Genomic DNA, 18220 nt, shown 5'->3' on the forward strand with positions numbered 1-18220 from the left:
GGGGTGGGGTGAGGGATGGGTTCCAGGGTGAGGGATGGGCTCCATGTGGGGGCGGGGGTGGGGAACGGAGGACAAGACTAGACTGCAGGCCCCGGTGGGGTACTAGGGGTCTCACCTGAGGGGGTGTCTCCTGCAGCACCATGGCCTGGACCTCCAGGTAGCTGAATGTGCAGTCCACCTATGGAGTGCCTGGGTGAGCTTGGACCAAAGCCCAAGACCCAAAGCGCAAGACCCACCCTCTTGGGAGCCCAGTCCTTTGTGCAGCCTGGATCTCAGAGCCAGACCTGTCTAGACTCCAGTCCTGCCTGATGTTGGCAGCCCAGTGCTGTTGGGAGGGCAGAGTCCACAAGGACAAGATGGACAATGTCACAGATGCAGCCCTCATCAGGAAAGCTGCTAGAGGGCAAGGGGGCGGTGGCCGGGCTGTTGGGACTCACCCTCAGAGGGAGGCAGGTGTGGAGCAGGTACGCTCTCCATCGGAGCAGCGCCTGAGGGGAAAGAGTGTCTCACACCTTGAGCAGGGCAAGAGGCTCCTTCTGCTTGGGCCCCAGTGGCCCTCCCAGGCAGGCTCTGCCCCAGCCATACCAGGACATGACCTTGCTCGGCACCCTCCCGCTCTGGCAGCCAGGTTTTCAGCAGCAGTTCTGCCTCCTTGGGCCACAGGAACTTGGTGATCTCGCCTGTGGAAGGGCAGTCTGCTGGGAGACGGTTCCTGCCATGGAGGTCAGTTCGTGCTCACGGTCTGTGGTCTGTATGGGGCTAGGGGACCTGGGGTCATCTACGGGGCCAGCTAGGAAGCAGTGGAGTGGATCTGGGCCGCCAAGCCCTCCTGATGACCAAAGGGAACCACTTGCCGGGTGCCCCGGGACTCTGGGTGGGCCACTGGTTGGTTCCGGGGCCGCACGGCTTCCTCCCAGCCAAGTAGGAGAGAAGGACCGGCGCTTACCTCGCAGCTCGCAGGATATGCCGTCGGGGGTCTGGGCCATACGGCCGGCCCGGCGGCCGGAGCTGGCCCAAGGAACTCAGACGAGAAATGGTAGCAGCGGCGGGTGAGCACAGGAAGCCTGGGGCCCCGGCAGCATAGCAGCCACCTGCTCCTCCTGCAGCGGAAGGTACGCACCGCTTCCTGCCCCCTGCCCGGCTCCTCCCCGCCCGGCCTCCGCGGGCCGGGAGATGTCAGGCGGGTACGAAGGAGGTGGGCAGATGCCAGCTGCCCGCCCGCGCCGTCGCTACTCTGTAAGGGTAGATCTGAGGAGGGAAGGGAGAGGTGTGCCCGGGAGGGTCTCGCACGTCGCGTGCCTCTTTTGGTTCCTAGCCCCCTAACTTCCACCCTGCTACAGTCCCTCCTGAGAGCACCAGGGGGCGCTGCCCGCTCGGGGAATCTGCGGCCCGCCTCGGCCAGTCCCCTCCAAAGCCCAGCGAGGGAGGTGGACCGCAGGCAGGATACATAGGGCATCTGTTCAGAACGGAGCATCGGATTTCTCCTAACCCTGAGGACCCTATCTGTTGCTCCTAACCTGGAGTCCCTCACCGCGTCGGAGAGACACAAACTGTTGAAAGGGTGGGAAAAATACCAGATGAGCCCAGATGCCCTTCTCTGTGGCAGAGGTCCTTAGCTTTCATCAGGTTCAAGCTGGGTCAGGGCCAGAAGGTGCCACTGCAGGGAGGGGTGGAGTGACTCATGAGCAAAGGCAATGGATGTGGGGGTCCTCCCATGTCTGCCTTCTCCCAGAGCTGGAGAGAGCTTGGGGAGGGGGAACCACTAAGCAGAGAGGAAAGCTACTGTCTGCAGGACTAGGTGGCCATCAGGTCATGGGATGCATGATGCCCTATAGAAGACCAGGGACCTAGATTCTGGAGAGTTGACAGGAGGGGATTTAACCTTTTTCTTCCATTACAATCTAATTAAACTCTATGAGAAGAGAAACAAGCCTCGGCCTTGCCCATAGCTCAGCCAGGCAGGGTGAAATAACCTGAGAGACACTGGGCAGTCCCTTGGTTTCATCCCACCTCCTGCTACCCCTCCTCACCTTGAGGCCTGGAGACAGTGAGAGCATTTTTCAGTCATCTGACCATCAGCAGCATCTCCCCCTGCCCTGAGGACCACCGACGACTAGGACAAGGTGGAAAGTAGAGATTGAATCGTAAAAAACTTTGCAGGAAGCCACCTCCCTTAAAGCCAACAGGCCCAGCTGTGGCAGCCCAGGGGCTACAGGGATGGACTCAGTTGGAGAGGGAGCTAAGTTCCTGCCAACAGAGGCGAGAGGAAGTCCTGCTCTGCTGCCTCCTAATCCGAAAGGAGGGAGTTCAAGTTAAGACTCTGGGAAGACCACAGAAGCCATCAACTGCTTCTAGGGCGTGAGCTCACACACAGTATGGCCAAGTGGTCAGGAATCAAAGTTCTGAAGGTACGTTGCCTGAATTCAAGTCCTGACTCTGCTTAACAGCTGTTTGACACTGAGTAAATCACCTCATCTTTCTGTTTTGGGCTTCCAGTTCCTGTTTTCTAAGCTGGAACTTTAAACTTACCTCGGAGTATAAAGATTAAATGTTTATTAAGAGACGTGCTCACAATAGTATCTGGAACTCAGTGAACACTCACAGTTGCCAAGTCTTACTGTGACAAACGTAAGACTCCAGAACAGAAGGACAGAAAACCTTCCTCCCTGGGATTTTTCTGTTCAGAATGATTCGAATGAGAAAAACAAGAGGGAATAAATGCCAAAGGCTTCGAGCTGCTCCCAGGTGGCGGGATTCTCAAGACCAACAGCCACATTGGTAGCATCAGCCCTTGTCTAGTGAGTGCTATGGGAACAAGCAGAGGGCTGTGGAGGAGGAAACCAGATCAACCTGGAGATCAGGACAGGGGCGCTGGGCTAGCCACATATCTCCTTAACTGCTTGCTGTCAAGGTGGCAGTGACAAAACAAACATAATTGCCATCAGAGGCCTAGAGAACACATGGGACTCAGCTCCCACAAGTGAGTGACTCAAGGAGAGAAGCCTTCAATTTGTTCAAGACCGTCTGTGTGTTCTAGACAGCGTGACACCCTGTAGGCACTCAAGAAATGCTTAGAGCTCATAGTGAGGAATAAGCCTCGCCTGTTCCAGCAGTACAGGATGACAGGCCAGGCTGCAGCTCCCGGAAGTGCCACAAGGTTCCTGTCAAAAGTTCTCTGGTGCGAAGTACTGGGAGAAGGTTTTACATTTAATGGAGTCATACAGGATGTATCATGGGGATGTGCCAATGGTGAGGATGGGTAGGGAGGTAGGGAGGGAATCAGACATCAGAATGTCATTTTTCTTGCCCCCTCCCCAAGCAAAACCAATCTGCTTGTGAACAGTTTGAATGTACACAATAGAAAAGCTATGCTGAAAATACAGATAAACTGCTTGCTGTTCTATTAAGAGATTTTCTATTATATTAAATTTATTTGGGGGGGGGACCATGCCACATGGCTTGCAATATCTTAGTATTCCGACCTGGGATTGAACTTGGGCTCCTTGTAGTGGAAACATGGAGTCCCAACTACTGGACCACCAGGGAATTCTCTATAATTAAAAAAACTTTTTATAAAAATAGCTAGCTAGTGGGAAGCTACTATAAAACACAAGAAGCTCAGCTCGGTGCTCTGTGATGACCTAAATGGGTGGGATGGAGGTGAGGTGGGAAGGAGGTCCAAGAGGGAGGGGACATATGTATACATATAGCTGATCACTTCATTGTACAGCAGAAACTAACACAACACTGTAACCAATTATACTAATTTAAAAAATTAAAATTTTTAAAAAAGCTGCCTGCCCACTGAAACAACTCAGGTAGCAGGTACTCTGCTCCCTTGTGGCAGTAGAGGTTAGCCCATGCATGGGATAGAGAGCAAATGCCCTGACAGCCTCAGTCAATCCAAGTTGCTGACTGCCTGGTTCATAGTCCCAGATGATACCAATTTTCCTGGGAGATCCCACTGCATGAACACTACCAACCAGCCAAAGACCTCACACATCTAGTCTTCTGTACTTACTTTTCACTGAAAACCGGTAAGTTCAAATTCTGCTTAAAACCCCCTGGACTTCCTTAGTGGTCCAGTGGTTAAGATTCCATGCTTCCAATGCAGGGGGACAACGGCTTTGATCCCTGGTCAGGGAAGTGCCTCATGCCATGGGGTGTGGCCAAAAAAAGAAAAGCACCCTATAATTACCTTGAGATAATAAAAGCTATTTATGACAAACCCACAGCCAATATAATACTCAATGGTGAAAAGCTACAAGCCTTCCCATGAAAACCTGGAGTAAGACCACAATGCCCACTTTCACCTCTTCTCTTCAACAGAGCATTGGAAGTCCCAGCCACAGTAACCAGACAAGAAAAATAAAAGGTATCCAAATTGAAAGGAAGAGGTAGAATTATCATTATATGCAGATGAAATAATACTATATATAGAAAACCTTAAAGACTCCACACAAAAGCTACTAGAACTGATAAATGAATTCAGCAAGGCAGCAGGATACAAGATTACATAGAGAAATTGGCTGTTATTTCTTTACACCAACAATGAAACATCAGAAAGGATATGTACAAAAATCAATACCTCTTAAAATCATAACCCCCCAAAACAACACACTTAGGAATAAACTTCACCAAGGAAGTGAAAGACTTAAATATGATGAGAACTATATAAAACATTAATAAAGAAAATTGAAGATAATTCAAAGAAATAGAAAGATATCCCCTGCTCTTGGATTAGAAAAATGGTGTCAAAATGTCCAAACCACCCAAAGCCATCTACAATTGTAATGCAATCCCTATCAAACTACCCATGACATTTTTCATAGAACTAGGACACAGAACCCTAAAATTCCTATGAACCATAAAGACCCAGGATTGCCAAAGCAGTCCTAAAGAAAAACAAAGCAGGAGGCATAACCCTCCTAGACTTGATACAGACTGTAAGCTACAGTAATCAAAAGTGGCACAGAAACAGACACATGCATCAATGGAACAGAGGAGACAGCCCAGAAATAAGCCCACACCTACAGTCAATTCATCTTTGACAAAGGAGGCAAGAATATGCAATGAGAAAAAGTCTCTACAGCAAGTGGTGCTGGGGAAGTTGCACAGCTTCATGTAAATCAATGAAGTTAGAAAACACCCTCTCACCATGCACAAAAATAAACACAAATGGCTTAAAGACTTAGAACAGAACAAGACACCATAAAACTCCTAGAAAACATAGACAAAACATTCTCTGTCATAAATCGTACCAATGTTTTAAGTCAGTGTCCCAAAGCAATAGAAATAAAAACAAAACTAAATAAATGGGACCTTATCAAACTTATAAGCTTTTGCATAGGAAAGGAAAACCATAAAAAATCTAAGAGACAACATATGGAATGGAAAAAATATTTGCAAATAATGCAACTGACAAGGGCTTAATCTCCAAAATATATGAAGAGTTCATACAACAATTAAAAATTAAACAATCCAACCCAAAAATGGGCAGAAGACTTAAGTCATTCCTCCAAAGAAACACAGATGGCCAATATGCACATGATAGTCAACATCACTAATTATTAGAGAAATGCAAATCAAAACTACAGTGAGGTACCACTTCTTAACAGTCAGAATGGCCATCATAAAAAAACATTTGATCCAGCAATCCCACTCCTGCTCACATATCTGGGCAAAATTATAATTCAAACACATACACACACTCTGTGTTCATACCTGCACTATTCACAATTGCCAAGACATGGAAGCCACCTAGATGTCCATCAACAGATAAAGATGTGGTACATATACACAATGGAATACTACTCGGCCACAAAGAAGAATGAAAAGCGCTACTTGCAGCAACATGGATGCAACTAGAGATTACTATGTTAAGTGAAGTAAATCAGAAAGAGACAAATACCATATGATATCGCTTATATGTGGAATCTCAAATATGACACAAATAAAGTTATCTATGAATCACAGACATGCAGAACAGACTGGCGGATGCCAAGAGGGAAGGACAGAGGAGGCGGCTGAGATTAGCAGATGTTAAGCTTTTATATATAGAATGGATTAAAAAAAAAAGGTCCTACTGTATGGCACAGAGAACTATATTCAATAGTCTATGATAAACCAAAATGGAAAGGAGTATTTTAAAAAAAAGTATATATAACTGAATCACACTGCTGGACAGCAGTAAGTAATACATTATAAATCAACTATACGTCAGTAACCAAAAAACCCTGTAATGTGTGGCCAAAGCTTTCACCTAAAATGGGTCTGCCAGAGCAATCTGCCCAGAAATGGACAACAGCAAGATGGAAATTCACCAATACAGAAACTTCCTAACGCATCCCCTTCCCATCCTGCTTCCCAGGTGCTAACAGGGAGCTATGTTCTTTAGGTGTCTCTCCCCACAGTCTGATAGTGGCACATCGGTCCCCCCTTTCAAGTGAACTTCTCTAGGGCCCAGTTTCTTTCTGTTCCCCTGCATTTAGCAAAGCTTGATGCATTGATCCTGGTCCTCCGTGAGCCAATTTTTTAAAGTTACTATTAATCTTTTTACATTTGGGTTCTGCTGGGTCTTTGTTGCTGCATGAATGCATTCTCTAGTTGTGGTTGAGTGGGGACTACTCTTCGTTGAGGGTCACACGCTTCTCATTGCAATGGCTTCTTTTTTGTGGAGTACAGGCTCTAGGTGCATGGCCTTTAGTAGCTGTCACGCCAGGCTTAGCTGCCATGTGGCATGTGGAATCTTCCTGGACCAGGGTTCGAACTCATGTCCCCTGAATTGGCAGGCAGATTCTTATCCACTTTACCACCAGGGAATTCTTGTGCTGAGATCATGAGGCCAGAGCTTCCCATTGGCCCCTTTTTCTTTAAGCTCTGTGGTCCACCTGCTCTACCACAGGGAATCCACTCTTTACGTGGATCATGGGGGCTGGCAGCTATATAGACTCACATCTCTACTCATACACTTTGGGGCATTAAAACCTGTAGCAGGATGCCCTCAATATTCCATCACTTGCCAAGATCATCGCCCATCTGCTAGACAGAAGTGGTCATCCTAGAAGCACAGCTTGCTTCTGAAAGAGGCCTGCGCTGTCTGAGGTTATGCACACAGACCCCTCTGGGCCCCTGGTTAGGCAGGAATCACACAAGTGGGGGTGTTCGGAGCACTTGTTAATCCGTTATGATTTATTAGCTGTACAGCAGTAGATCCTCCTCCCCAGCTTTCAACCCCATTACATATTTTATTACAGGTCTCATGTTGGCGTCCTAAAATAATGAAAAATATCACACAGTACAGCTAAGTACAAAATGCATCAACCTAGAGTCTGATAGCTAACTGATGGCTCTCTTAAAAGCAATACACAGAAGAAAAAAGTGTTTGAAATCAGCAAGACTGAGGCTCTCTAAAAACACATTTTAAACATGTGACAGTTCATGTGCAAGAATCACTTTGAGTTGGTTTTGCTTCACATTATTATTTTTTTGAAGATCCGAAGTTTAAATTACTGACCTAGTGAAATTTCCTGGCCCAGCTTTTAAGAGCTGCTGTGACCCACTCATAATCACCCTTCTGCTTCAAGAGAGGATTTATAAAACACGAAACTCAGCTACGAACAAAGCAAAGAAAATGTAGATGGGAAATCATAACCGAAAGTTAATTGTACAAGGTTCAAATGCTGGCTCCATGGGTTGGAATCATGATGCTCCATGTGGGTGTCCGTCACGAGCGGGCAGCAGTCTCGGTGCTGTTCTGCGACATGATTGTGATCCAATTCCTTGTCAACGTTTACAAACTACCGTCTGTAGTAACTTAATTTGCAAGTAATTAAAATGCTGGGTTTTCTTACACTGCACTTCTTTTCAACCTCGTAATTAATGGAAAAGATTAAAATGTAAAAAAAGTTATTTACAAGCTTGACCATACCAGAAACTTTGCCAAGAAAGAGGCAAAGTCTTCAGGACAGAAACCAATCGTAGCATGCCATACTACTGGTGTGCAGCTGACTCCAAGCAAAGGGAGTCAGGGAAAAGCAAAAGCAAAAACCAGTTTAAAAGTCTAAGTCCTTCCCAAGTCTGCATTTACAATTAAAAACTCTCCTGGGAAGAAGACCATAAGAACTCTGGGAAACCCGGTGGTGGTTTCTGGAGTGGTTTACCATTGCAAGAGAGAGGGTTCAATGTCTCTGTTTCCAGCTAAGAAAACCAGGGAGGCGTGAACACTGTCCTCAGCACTTCACAGTAAACCCTCAGGGACTCAGAACATTCCATGATTTGCTAACATCAAACAGCAAGTTCTAGTTAAATCACATTTTCTAACATCATCCTTGAAGTTTTAGTTCTCAGTATGTTTGGTAAAATGATGCTTTTCCCAAAGCCAAAAGAAGAAAGAAGGGAGAAAATTAAGATGCAGGCCGTTTAAACACAGCCCAGAGCAGTCCTGGCAAGGAGCAAGGCCCCGCCATCACCGGTCCATCATGCTGAGGATCATCTCAGGCGTGAGGTCTCCGTTGGGGGCATCTGTGGCAGCTGGCTGGGCCTCCTCTTCCTCCCCCTCCGCAGGCTCTGCGTCTGGCTCTTTTTTGACTTCAACTATAATGTTCTCAATTGCACCTGTATTCTGGTCTTCGACCTGAATGATGGCTGTTGCTGGCAAAGAAGAGCATGAAGAAAACAAATGCTCCATTAAAGCCCCCAAGAATTGCAAGAGTCTTTTCAGACTTGACACTAAATGAAAGTGAGCAACACAGGAAAGCCTCAGTTTCGATATAGAGAACATCAATAAAAAAGATTTAATAACCTATAATGTGGCCATACACAAAGCCCAAATACTCTAGATAATACCAAAAAACAAAGCACTGACATTCCTCTTCATATGCCTCCCAAATCATGTATTAAAAATCTTAAGTTTTCCTTTATCTCGTAAATTAGGGCTTCACAATAGTCAGTGTGACACAGGCAAAAAATGCAGACAGTACAAGACAAGGTATACTTCAGAGTGCAGGATGTAGGCAGGTCTGTTTTAGAGATGACCCACCTACAGCAAAAGAACCTGACATTTTAACAAATTTATCTGTGCCAGGTCTTAGTTGCAGCACACGAGCTTAGCTGTGGACTGCAGGATCTAGTTCCCTGATCAGGGATCGAACCTGGGGCCCCCTGCAATGGGAGTGCAGTCTTAGCCACTGAACCTCCAGAGAAGTTCCAGAACCTGATATCTTTGCGTCTGAAGCTGTCCAACACTGAGGGTCCTACCACCAGTTGGTTCACTCAAATCTTTGTAGGTCAAATAGTTCCCCAACCACCCCACTGTAACAAGACATTTCGACATGGGGCTCAAGGAACATACTAAAAAAAAAACAGATGGACGCTGCATTTGTTGAAGAAAGAAAGAGAATTGCCAGCTTTTAGGAGATTCATGAATAGAACAGAGACCTGAGACTCCCAAGAGCCTGCAATTACAAGGGCCATGTCCAGTACAGGACTGCTCCCCAATGTCCTCTCATAAATCAGGAAGCCAGCAACAGAATCCATGGGTCTGGGTTTCTTAGGAGGGACACTGTCATCATGGAAATCCCTTTATTCCTCCATCCTTTAAAATTTGGCTCTTATACATTACATTCATTACCATGTCAATTTTGCCAGGTAAGACTCTTAACTGTTTTGTAAAACCCTCCCACACTGACAGTACCCATCTCATAGAAAGCACCCTTCAACTCTGGACTTTATCTTGCTGAAACTTAACAGTCCTCTAGAGACTTTCTCAGATGTTCCCCAATAAAAAACTAAAAAACTGCTTCCTAAGAATTTGTTCCCAGGGTGACCTTAACTTGTTCTCATGGCTCAGCTCCCACCTACCCAAAGAACAAGGACCCGTCTGGCTTCCCCACATGTTGGGAGAGGATGCCAGCCTACTGAGCTGAGACAAGCAACTTACGCTGGGTCTGTTTGGGCTGGTTGGTTCTGCCAGGGGGGCGTCCTCTCCGTTTCTTGGCAGGTGGTGGGGCTGGGGTCACTGGCTGGGGCTCTGGCTCGGGTTCAATCTCCACAGCAGGCTCCTCCTCATCCTCATTGTCATCCAAGTCTGGCTCAGCATTTTCTTCTCATGAAATCAGGAAGAAGAGGTGGTGGGTGGGGCAAGGAGACGAGTGGTGGAAGGAAAAGCAACACACAAATAATCACGTATTCTGTGAAGTCTACTTAAATATTTATTTTCATCGTTAACAGCCCATTTAAAAATTCCATTCACTGGAATTTTTGTTTTCAGCACTAAACAAAGTAAGCTCGTATTAATGCTAAGTTAATAAGCAAATCAACTTGGATACCATTATTCATATTTTATGTGGACTGGATATTCTTTTGGCTTTAGATATCAAAATATTGAGTTTCAAATTCTTAAAGGCAACTCCAACTTATGCCAGTTATATAAATGCCCCCACCAAGTGGTGTTTTAAGCTGAAAATGAAACAAATGTTCCCTCTACCTACTATACACAGATAAAACAGGACACGAAGCCTGAGATGGACCCCTGAAGAGTGGTGGAAGATGTGTGTGTGTTTGTGTGTATAAAGTTCTTGAAGCACCGTGAGGCCCCATTTACTAGGAAAAGTGTTGAGGTCAAATTTTGGAATTTAATTCCCAGCTGTCCCAAACCTAGTAGGTCCTCCTAACTCCCTTACCTTCTCCCTAAAGCAATTACCACATAAAAGGAGAGGGAACTATCGTAGAAAGAACACTGATGAAGAGTTTTGAGTCTCAGATCTCCTAAGTGTGTGACCTAGGATGATAACCACACTGAACCTCAGTTTCCTTGTGTAATTTCTAAAGCACTCTCAAGGATCACAAAGAGATAATGCCTGTAATTGTGCTCTGCAACTTACATTCTACCACATCATCACAGATGCTTTTTACACTAGACATCAGAGTTTATAAAAATTCTCCATTATTCCATATAGGCTTCATTAAGTAAGAGGTATTACCCTCATTTTATAGAAACGGAGAAACTGAAGTGATTTATAAGGCACAACTAACCACAGTTTAGGGGTGTTCTGCTGCCCACATCTGTAGGCAACTGAAGAGCTCTTGCTACCCCTCCCCCACTGCCATGGCACAAAAGATATCCTGCCTGCCTTCCTCCAAGAAGCACAGGTTACAAGCACATTCTCTTTTGCTCACACCAAATGTTTAAATTTAGAAATCTGTGGGTAAATGCCTGATCGTCAGGACAAAAAGCCTTGTCAAGTGACTGAAATCCTAAGTGAAAATGTGGGGAACGTACTGGTACGTGGCAGCGTGTCAAGAACGACATGCTTCCCTGCTGAACTTATTCAAGCCCCCTATTGCCTAAGTTGGCCCAACGCCTAGAAAGCTAAACAAATTCAGTCAGAACTGAGCAGGGGGCAGGGGGAGAAGCACACAAAGTTAATAGGGTCAAAAGCTTACTGGATTGGAGAGATTTTGGTTAAAAGCCTTGAAAATAGTATTAGACTCTGGTGGTCAATTTCTCTTGATGACCAACAGGCAGAACTTCTGGGAGGGAACATATATGATTCTGGCCTTCACCAGTCCAAACATTCTGGGATAAAGAGACAACAGGCCCCAAAGCTGTGCAACTCCTCCTCCTGTCTTCTCCAGTGCAGAAGACGAAAGGAGGAACCATAGAAACCTATTAGGAACTCTCATTAAACTGTGCAGCTGATTCTGGTAAAAGTACAATTAGGAGAATGGAGCTGGTCTAGCTGGGAGATGAACCACGGAAGTGACCATGGCAGTGCCATGAGAAAAAAGGCATGTCTGTGGCTGGAGAAGGTTCGGCAGCCAAGAGCTACTACAGGTGTCCTGAAACTCAAGTTTATCTGGGCATCTCTGCTGGTTCTTGAGGCCCACTGACATTACTTGGCACCTCCCAACAGTCCACTCAATTTCTTTACCAAACAAAGGGATTCCACAATGATTCTCAGTAGTGTGTGATGTGCTTTTATAAAAATTAAAGTGAAAAAAGAAAGTTAAGCAAAGTGACATTTTAAAGGAGGCATTCACTTAAAACCCAAGATTTTCCACTAGAGAAGGCAGCAAAAATTAAATTACTCTTATGCTTAGATGAATATTCCCCCATAAAAAGTTCTGAATAGAAAAGTGAAGGCTTTTTTAAGATAAAAAACCAAAAGGGACTTCTTATATATTTAAATATAAAAGACCTAGTATTTTCACGAACAACTTTTATAATAAAACCAATAAAGTGATACATATATTCAGTTTTCAGAAATTTCATTTCCTTTCCCACTATTTCTGACAAAGCAACGTAGAAGACAAACTTAGAGCTTCTCAGAAATCCATCAGGCGTCACCTGTAAGCACCTTCCCCAAAACAGAACTCCTCTGCACCCTTTTCCACAAGTCTCAAACACTGAAGCCATGGATGCGCCTTCTCAACTAGGTGCCAGTAACCCAAGCATCCACATTATAAAACCTCACACTTTGGAATGAGTTTGTCTCATCAAATGTGACTCCTACATTACCAACACTCTTGTTCTCCACCCCATTTCATGAGTTTAGCACCTCAACACATATACCTTCTGCCTGGATTTCATGACTAACACCCCAAAGAACATCAATGTTAGGAAAACTGGCAAAGTTTTAAATTATAAATGGGGAGATTAAGGTAGGAAGAGAAAGGCTGACCTTCATGGATTTGATCAACACATCTCAAGGCTAGGCTGACACAGGCAGTCAAACCAGAAGTTGGTCAGGATGCTTAAGCAACCTTCTTCATGTCCATTAGATTCACTGCTCAAATCTAGACCAGCTTCCTAAATGTAAAAGCTATGAACATAGAAAAGAAACTCTGCTGGCCTTAGAATATCACTAATCTGAGTAAATTGAGTATAAAGATATTAATTTTGCTTCAGCTTTAACTGAACATAACATATCTTATCAAGCAATGGAACACCATAAGGAAAAAAAAAAAAAAACTTGCTCTGGGAATAAGCTAACTGCTGTTGTAAATATATACACACATCAGGAAGATTAGAGGTTTAAAGGAAGCACGAGAGAGTGGCCTATCTCTGTATTCCAGCACGTCTTTACATAAATACACTGTAAACACTGCACCAAAACCTGCCACTTTTAACTAACTCAAGAAACAAAAGTCACTTACCACTGTCAGAGGAGTCCTCCTTTTTAGAACGCATCTTTCTCTTTCTTCCACGTTTACTCTTCTTCGTTTCTCCTCCATTTTCCCCTTCTACACCATCTGGACCAGCACAATTATCCGCATGTCTTGCCATAGTATTCTAACAAAAGGAACAAAATTCTCGTTCACATTACTAAAAAAGGTAAGATTAAAATTGGAAGTTCTCTTTTAGTTTAATAAAAAAAAACAATTGGGCGGTGGTTATCCATATTAAGTCTCAATGTTCTTGTGTCTGCTAAATGTGTCTTGAACATACTCTTCCTTTTCAGGGAAAATGGTCTCCATCTGGAGTGGGTGGAGAGAGAGAAAAGGGTGGGTGGGAGAGGACAGCTGCTCAGAAAATGGGGTTAGGTCCTCTGAGCAGGGGAGAATCAGACCAAGCTCCCTGTCCTGTGCAGACCTGACTAACATGACCCTAAGTGAAGGCAGGGGAGAAGGCAATGGCACCCCACTCCAGTACTGTTGCCTGGAAAATCCCATGGATGGAGAAGCCTGGTGGGCTGTAGTCCATGGGGTCACGAAGAGTCAGAAACGACTGAGTGACTTCACTTTCACTTTCCACTTTCATGCATTGGAGAAGGAAATGGCAACCCACTGCAGTGTTCTTGCCTGGAGAATCCCATGGACAGAGAAGCCTGGTAGGCTGCAGTCCATGGGGTCGCACAGAGTCGGACACGACTGAAGCGACTTGGCAGCAGCAGCAAGTGAAGACAGACCTGTTAAAAATACTGAGTTCCCCATCAGTGGAAAGGTTCACACATGGACATGTGTGATGTGGTGGGGTGGAAATGACTGACCCTTTCCAAATGATAGTTTATCTCTATAATCTCAATGGAGAAAACTGCCCTGCTTTGCAACAGAAGATCAAGAACATGGATGGTATCAAGAACTGTAAGAGAGGAAGTCAAGTTCTGACTCTTACCCGGCGTGTAAATGTTTTCCCACACTTAGAACAGACAAAGGCCGCAGGGACAAAGTTGGGGTCATGATAGCGTTTGAAGTGCATGTCAAGGAGCTGTTTCTGACGGAAGGTCTTGTCGCAGTGGCTGCAGGCATAAGGCTTCTCCCCAGTGTGGGTGCGCTTGTGCATGATCATGTGCCTCTCCTGCAAGAGAACGAGGTGAAGGAAAGTCTCAGATCCTGTCTTAGGGCTGCTATCCCCCACCACCTGCATGCGTAACTCTAAAGACCTTTCTCTTCCAAGGGTCCAGGCCCAGAACCGCTTGCTGAGAGGATAACGTAAACCTGATCGGGGTACAAAACTGCTTCCCCAAATCCTAGCAGGTACACTCACTTCTGCTGCTTCTATAGATCACTCCCAAGCATAAGGCCCCAGTACCAAATTCTTCCCTTCTCTCAAGTCCTGGACTTAATTTCATATAAGGTATATATAAAAACCCTCTGATAAAACCCAACACTGATGAGACATCAATTGTTTTCTAACTATGAAGGTTCCTACCTGTCTACAAGCGTAATCACACTGATCACACTTAAAGCGCTTCTCGTTCTTGTGTGACTTCTGGTGCTGGATGAGGGCATAGCGCTCATGAAACACAGCATCACAGTACCGGCATTTCTTGCCCTGCTCAATGTAGGAATGCTGCTTTCGCAAGTGGACACCTTAAAGCAAAACACAAAGCCCAGGCCAACTTGTGAAAACACAAACATCTCAAAGAGTTAAGAACACATTTCTTTCTGCTTCTGAATATAGTTACTCTGGCTGCTATATAGAAAATGGAAAAAAAGGAGTAAAAACAGACATGGAGAGACCAGTTGAGACGTTAAAACTCAACAGGTGAGGGAAGGTGGTAGTTTGGAGATGGCAGTGGGTATGGAGGGAAGGGGACCTGACGAGAGACCTAAGAAGCTGAATCAACAGGACTTAGTGACTGACCAGAGTGAGGAAGAGAAAGGTGGGTATCAGGAATGACCTCCAGGTTCCTGGCTTGGAAAACTGAGCAGATGGTGGAGCCACTTACTGAGACAAGGAGTAAGTGGAACAGGGCTGAAGCCTGAGCTGTGTGTCTGCAAGGGGGCAAGGACATTTAGAGTTGAGGGGAAAGATTAAGGAGAACTTGAAAATGAAGGTAAAGAGGCAATACTTGATCATGTAAATGTTGCCAGGACACAGGAGAATGGGATCAGGGCAAAGGGCAGGCCACAGACACGAAGAGTGACACAAGGTCTCCAGAAGCCGATGGGGAAAGAGGATGAATGCGGGTAAGTTACACATCTGGAAAGAGGAAATTTGAAGTTTCAACCTGCTGCATTTTCTGTGTATCTAAAGTAAGAAAAGAGGTTACATACTGAGACGAAGGAGGCAGAAAGAAAAGGGAAGGAAGATTAGAGGTTTAAACAAAGTTAATGATTTACCCTACTGTCATACGACTTCCCACATAGCAGGTGCTCAAGAATCTGTGGAATGAACGGGACACAGCTGATGAGGACAAACAGCTGGAAACTGAGGAGCCAGCTGCGTTTAGGGTCAAGAATTTACGGCTCAATCAAAGTGCTATCACTTCCAACTTTTGTTGTTGTTTAGTTGCTAAATAGTGACTTCTTTGAGACCCCATGGACTACAGCCACCAGGCACTTCTGTCCATGGTATTGCCCAGGCAAGAATACTGGAGTGGGTTGCCATTTCCTCCTCCAGGCATTGGCAGGTGGATTCTTTACCACTGAGCCACAAGGGAAGCCTCACATCAAACTTAAAGAGGGCCAATTCTGGGGAACGGAAATACGTAAGAGAAAGGGATGGCGTATTTTTTTACTCCCTACACATGTTCACTATATGAAGACTTTTTATACATAAATATATCATTTAAAATAATTCTTAGACTCAACTTCTGCTCCTCAGATAGAGAGACCTAACAGTTAATGTCAAAGACTTTATGTTTTTATTAAATATTTACAATAATAATTCTGTAAGGTTGGAATTATTCCTATATTATCAGTTAAAAAAAAAAAAAAAACCTTATTAGAACAGTAAGTATTTGGAGGTGAATCTTGATCTGGTAGGTCTGCCTCCAAAGGCCATGCCTTCCTGTGTCCCAAGGTGATGAATCTTAATTATTGCATATTAATGTGAAATCAGACCTGCTTTAAAGAGGGAACACAAACTTGTTTGGGAATGGTTTGGGCAGATAACTATTATTTGACAGCTCCTTAACTACCTCATAAAGAGTTTATTATGTAAGGTCTAAGAGGTTATCATTACAAGTGCAGGCGGCTTGTAACAGAATCAACAGAATGATCTCTGTTCGTTTCCAAGGCAAACCATTCAATATCACAGTAATCCAAGTCTATGCCCCAACCAGTAACGCTGAAGAAGCTGAAGTTGAACGGTTCTATGTAGACCTACAAGACCTTTTAGAACTAACACCCAAAAAAGATGTCCTTTTCATTATAGGGGACTGGAATGCAAAAGTAGGAAGTCAAGAAACACCTGGAGTAACAGGCAAATTTGGCCTTGGAGTACAGAATGAAGCAAGGCAAAGGCTAATAGAATTTTGCCAAGAGAACGCACTGGTCATAGCAAACACCTTCTTCCAACAACACAAGAGAAGACTCTACACATGGACATCACCAGATGGTCAACACTGAAATCAGATTGATTATATTCTTTGCAGCCAAAGACGGAGAAGCTCTATATAGTCAGCAAAAATAAGACTGGGAGCTGACTGTGGCTCAGATCATGAGCTCCTTATTGCCAATGAAGAAAGTGGGGAAAACCACTAGACCATTCAGGTCTGACCTAAATCAAATCCCTTATGATTATAAGTGGAAGTGAGAAATAGATTTAAGGGCCTAGATCTGATAGATAGAGTGCCTGATGAACTATGGACGGAGGTTTGGGACATTGTACAGGAGACAGGGATCAAGACCACCCCATGGAAAAGAAATGCAAAAAAGCAAAATGGCTGTCTGGGGAGGCCTTACAAATAGCTATGAAAAGAAGAGAAGTGAAAAGCAAAGGAGAAAAGGAAAGATAAGCATCTGAATGCAGAGTTCCAAAGAATAGCAAAAAGAGATAAGAAAGCCTTCCTCAGCAATCAATGCAAAGAAATAGTGGAAAACAGTAGAATGGGAAAGACTAGAGATCTCTTCAAGAAAATTAGATACCAACAACATTTCATGCAAAGATGGGCTCAATAAAGGACAGAAATGGTATGGACTTAACAGAAGCAGAAGATATTAAGAAGAGGTGGCAAGAATACACAGAAGAACTGTACAAAAAAGATCTCCACGGCCAAGATAATCACGATGATATGATCACTCACCTAGAGCCAGACATCCTGGAATGTGAAGTCAAGTGGGCCTTAGAAACCATCACTACGAACAAAGCTAGTGGAGGTGATGGAATTCCAGTGGAGCTCTTTCAAATCCTGAAAGATGATGCTGTGAAAGTGCTGCACTCAATATGCCAGCAAATTCGGAAAACTCAGCAGTGGCCACAGGACTGGAAAAGGTCAGTTTTCATTCCAATCCCAAAGAAAGGCAATGCCAAAGAATGCTCAAACTACCACACAATTGCACTCATCTCACACGCTAGTAAAGTAATGCTCAAAATTCTCCAAGCCAGGCTTCAGCAATACGTGAACCATGAACTTCCAGATGTTCAAGCTGGTTTTAGAAAAGGCAGAGGAACCAGAGATCAAATTGCCAACATCTGCTGGATCATGGAAAAAGCAAGAGAGTTCCAGAAAAACATCTATTTCTCCTTTATTGACTACACCAAAGCCTTTGACTGTGTGGATCACAATAAACTGTGGAAAATTCTGAAAGCAATGGGAATACCAGACCACCTGACCTGCCTCTTGAGAAACCTGTATGCAGGTCAGGAAGCAACAGGTAGAACTGGACATGGAACAACAGACTGGTTCCAAATAGGAAAAGGAGTACGTCAAGGCTGTATATTGTCACCCTGCTTATTTAACTTACATGCAGAGTACATCATGAGAAACGCTGGGCTGGAAGAAACACAAGCTGGAATCAAGATTGCCAGGAGAAATATCAATAACTCAGA

General features: G+C 44.6%; 2 protein-coding genes across 6 annotated transcripts in view; both read right to left on the bottom strand.

Moving 5' to 3' along the window:
- RLTPR (RGD motif, leucine rich repeats, tropomodulin domain and proline-rich containing) overlaps window positions 1–1174 on the bottom strand; it is a 12380-nt gene extending 11206 nt beyond the window's left edge. The window contains exons 1-4 of the mRNA XM_010851115.1: window positions 947–1174; window positions 586–680; window positions 438–488; window positions 116–178 (exon numbers count right to left, since the gene is read on the bottom strand). Of these exons, the coding sequence (XP_010849417.1) occupies window positions 116–178; window positions 438–488; window positions 586–680; window positions 947–986 (249 nt within the window). The 5' untranslated portion in view covers window positions 987–1174. The remainder of the gene's footprint in view (window positions 1–115; window positions 179–437; window positions 489–585; window positions 681–946) is intronic.
- A 5996-nt stretch (window positions 1175–7170) lies between these two features.
- CTCF (CCCTC-binding factor (zinc finger protein)) overlaps window positions 7171–18220 on the bottom strand; it is a 44445-nt gene continuing 33395 nt past the window's right edge. For 3 of the 5 annotated variants that reach the window (XM_010851033.1, XM_010851031.1, XM_010851032.1), the window contains 5 exons: window positions 14654–14814; window positions 14117–14299; window positions 13159–13294; window positions 9941–10102; window positions 7171–8652 (listed from right to left, as the gene is read on the bottom strand). In XM_010851033.1, coding sequence (XP_010849335.1) covers window positions 8468–8652; window positions 9941–10102; window positions 13159–13294; window positions 14117–14299; window positions 14654–14814 — 827 coding nt within the window. In that variant the 3' untranslated portion in view covers window positions 7171–8467. Of the gene's footprint in view, window positions 8653–9940; window positions 10103–10125; window positions 12825–13158; window positions 13295–14116; window positions 14300–14653; window positions 14815–18220 lie in introns of those variants that run through there. The other 2 variants (XM_010851034.1, XM_010851035.1) reach the window with 2 other exon arrangements.

The sequence above is a fragment of the Bison bison genome, unplaced genomic scaffold, assembly GCF_000754665.1.
Source record: "Bison bison bison isolate TAMUID 2011002044 unplaced genomic scaffold, Bison_UMD1.0 scf7180017864297, whole genome shotgun sequence".
NCBI classification, from domain to species: Eukaryota; Metazoa; Chordata; class Mammalia; order Artiodactyla; family Bovidae; genus Bison; species Bison bison.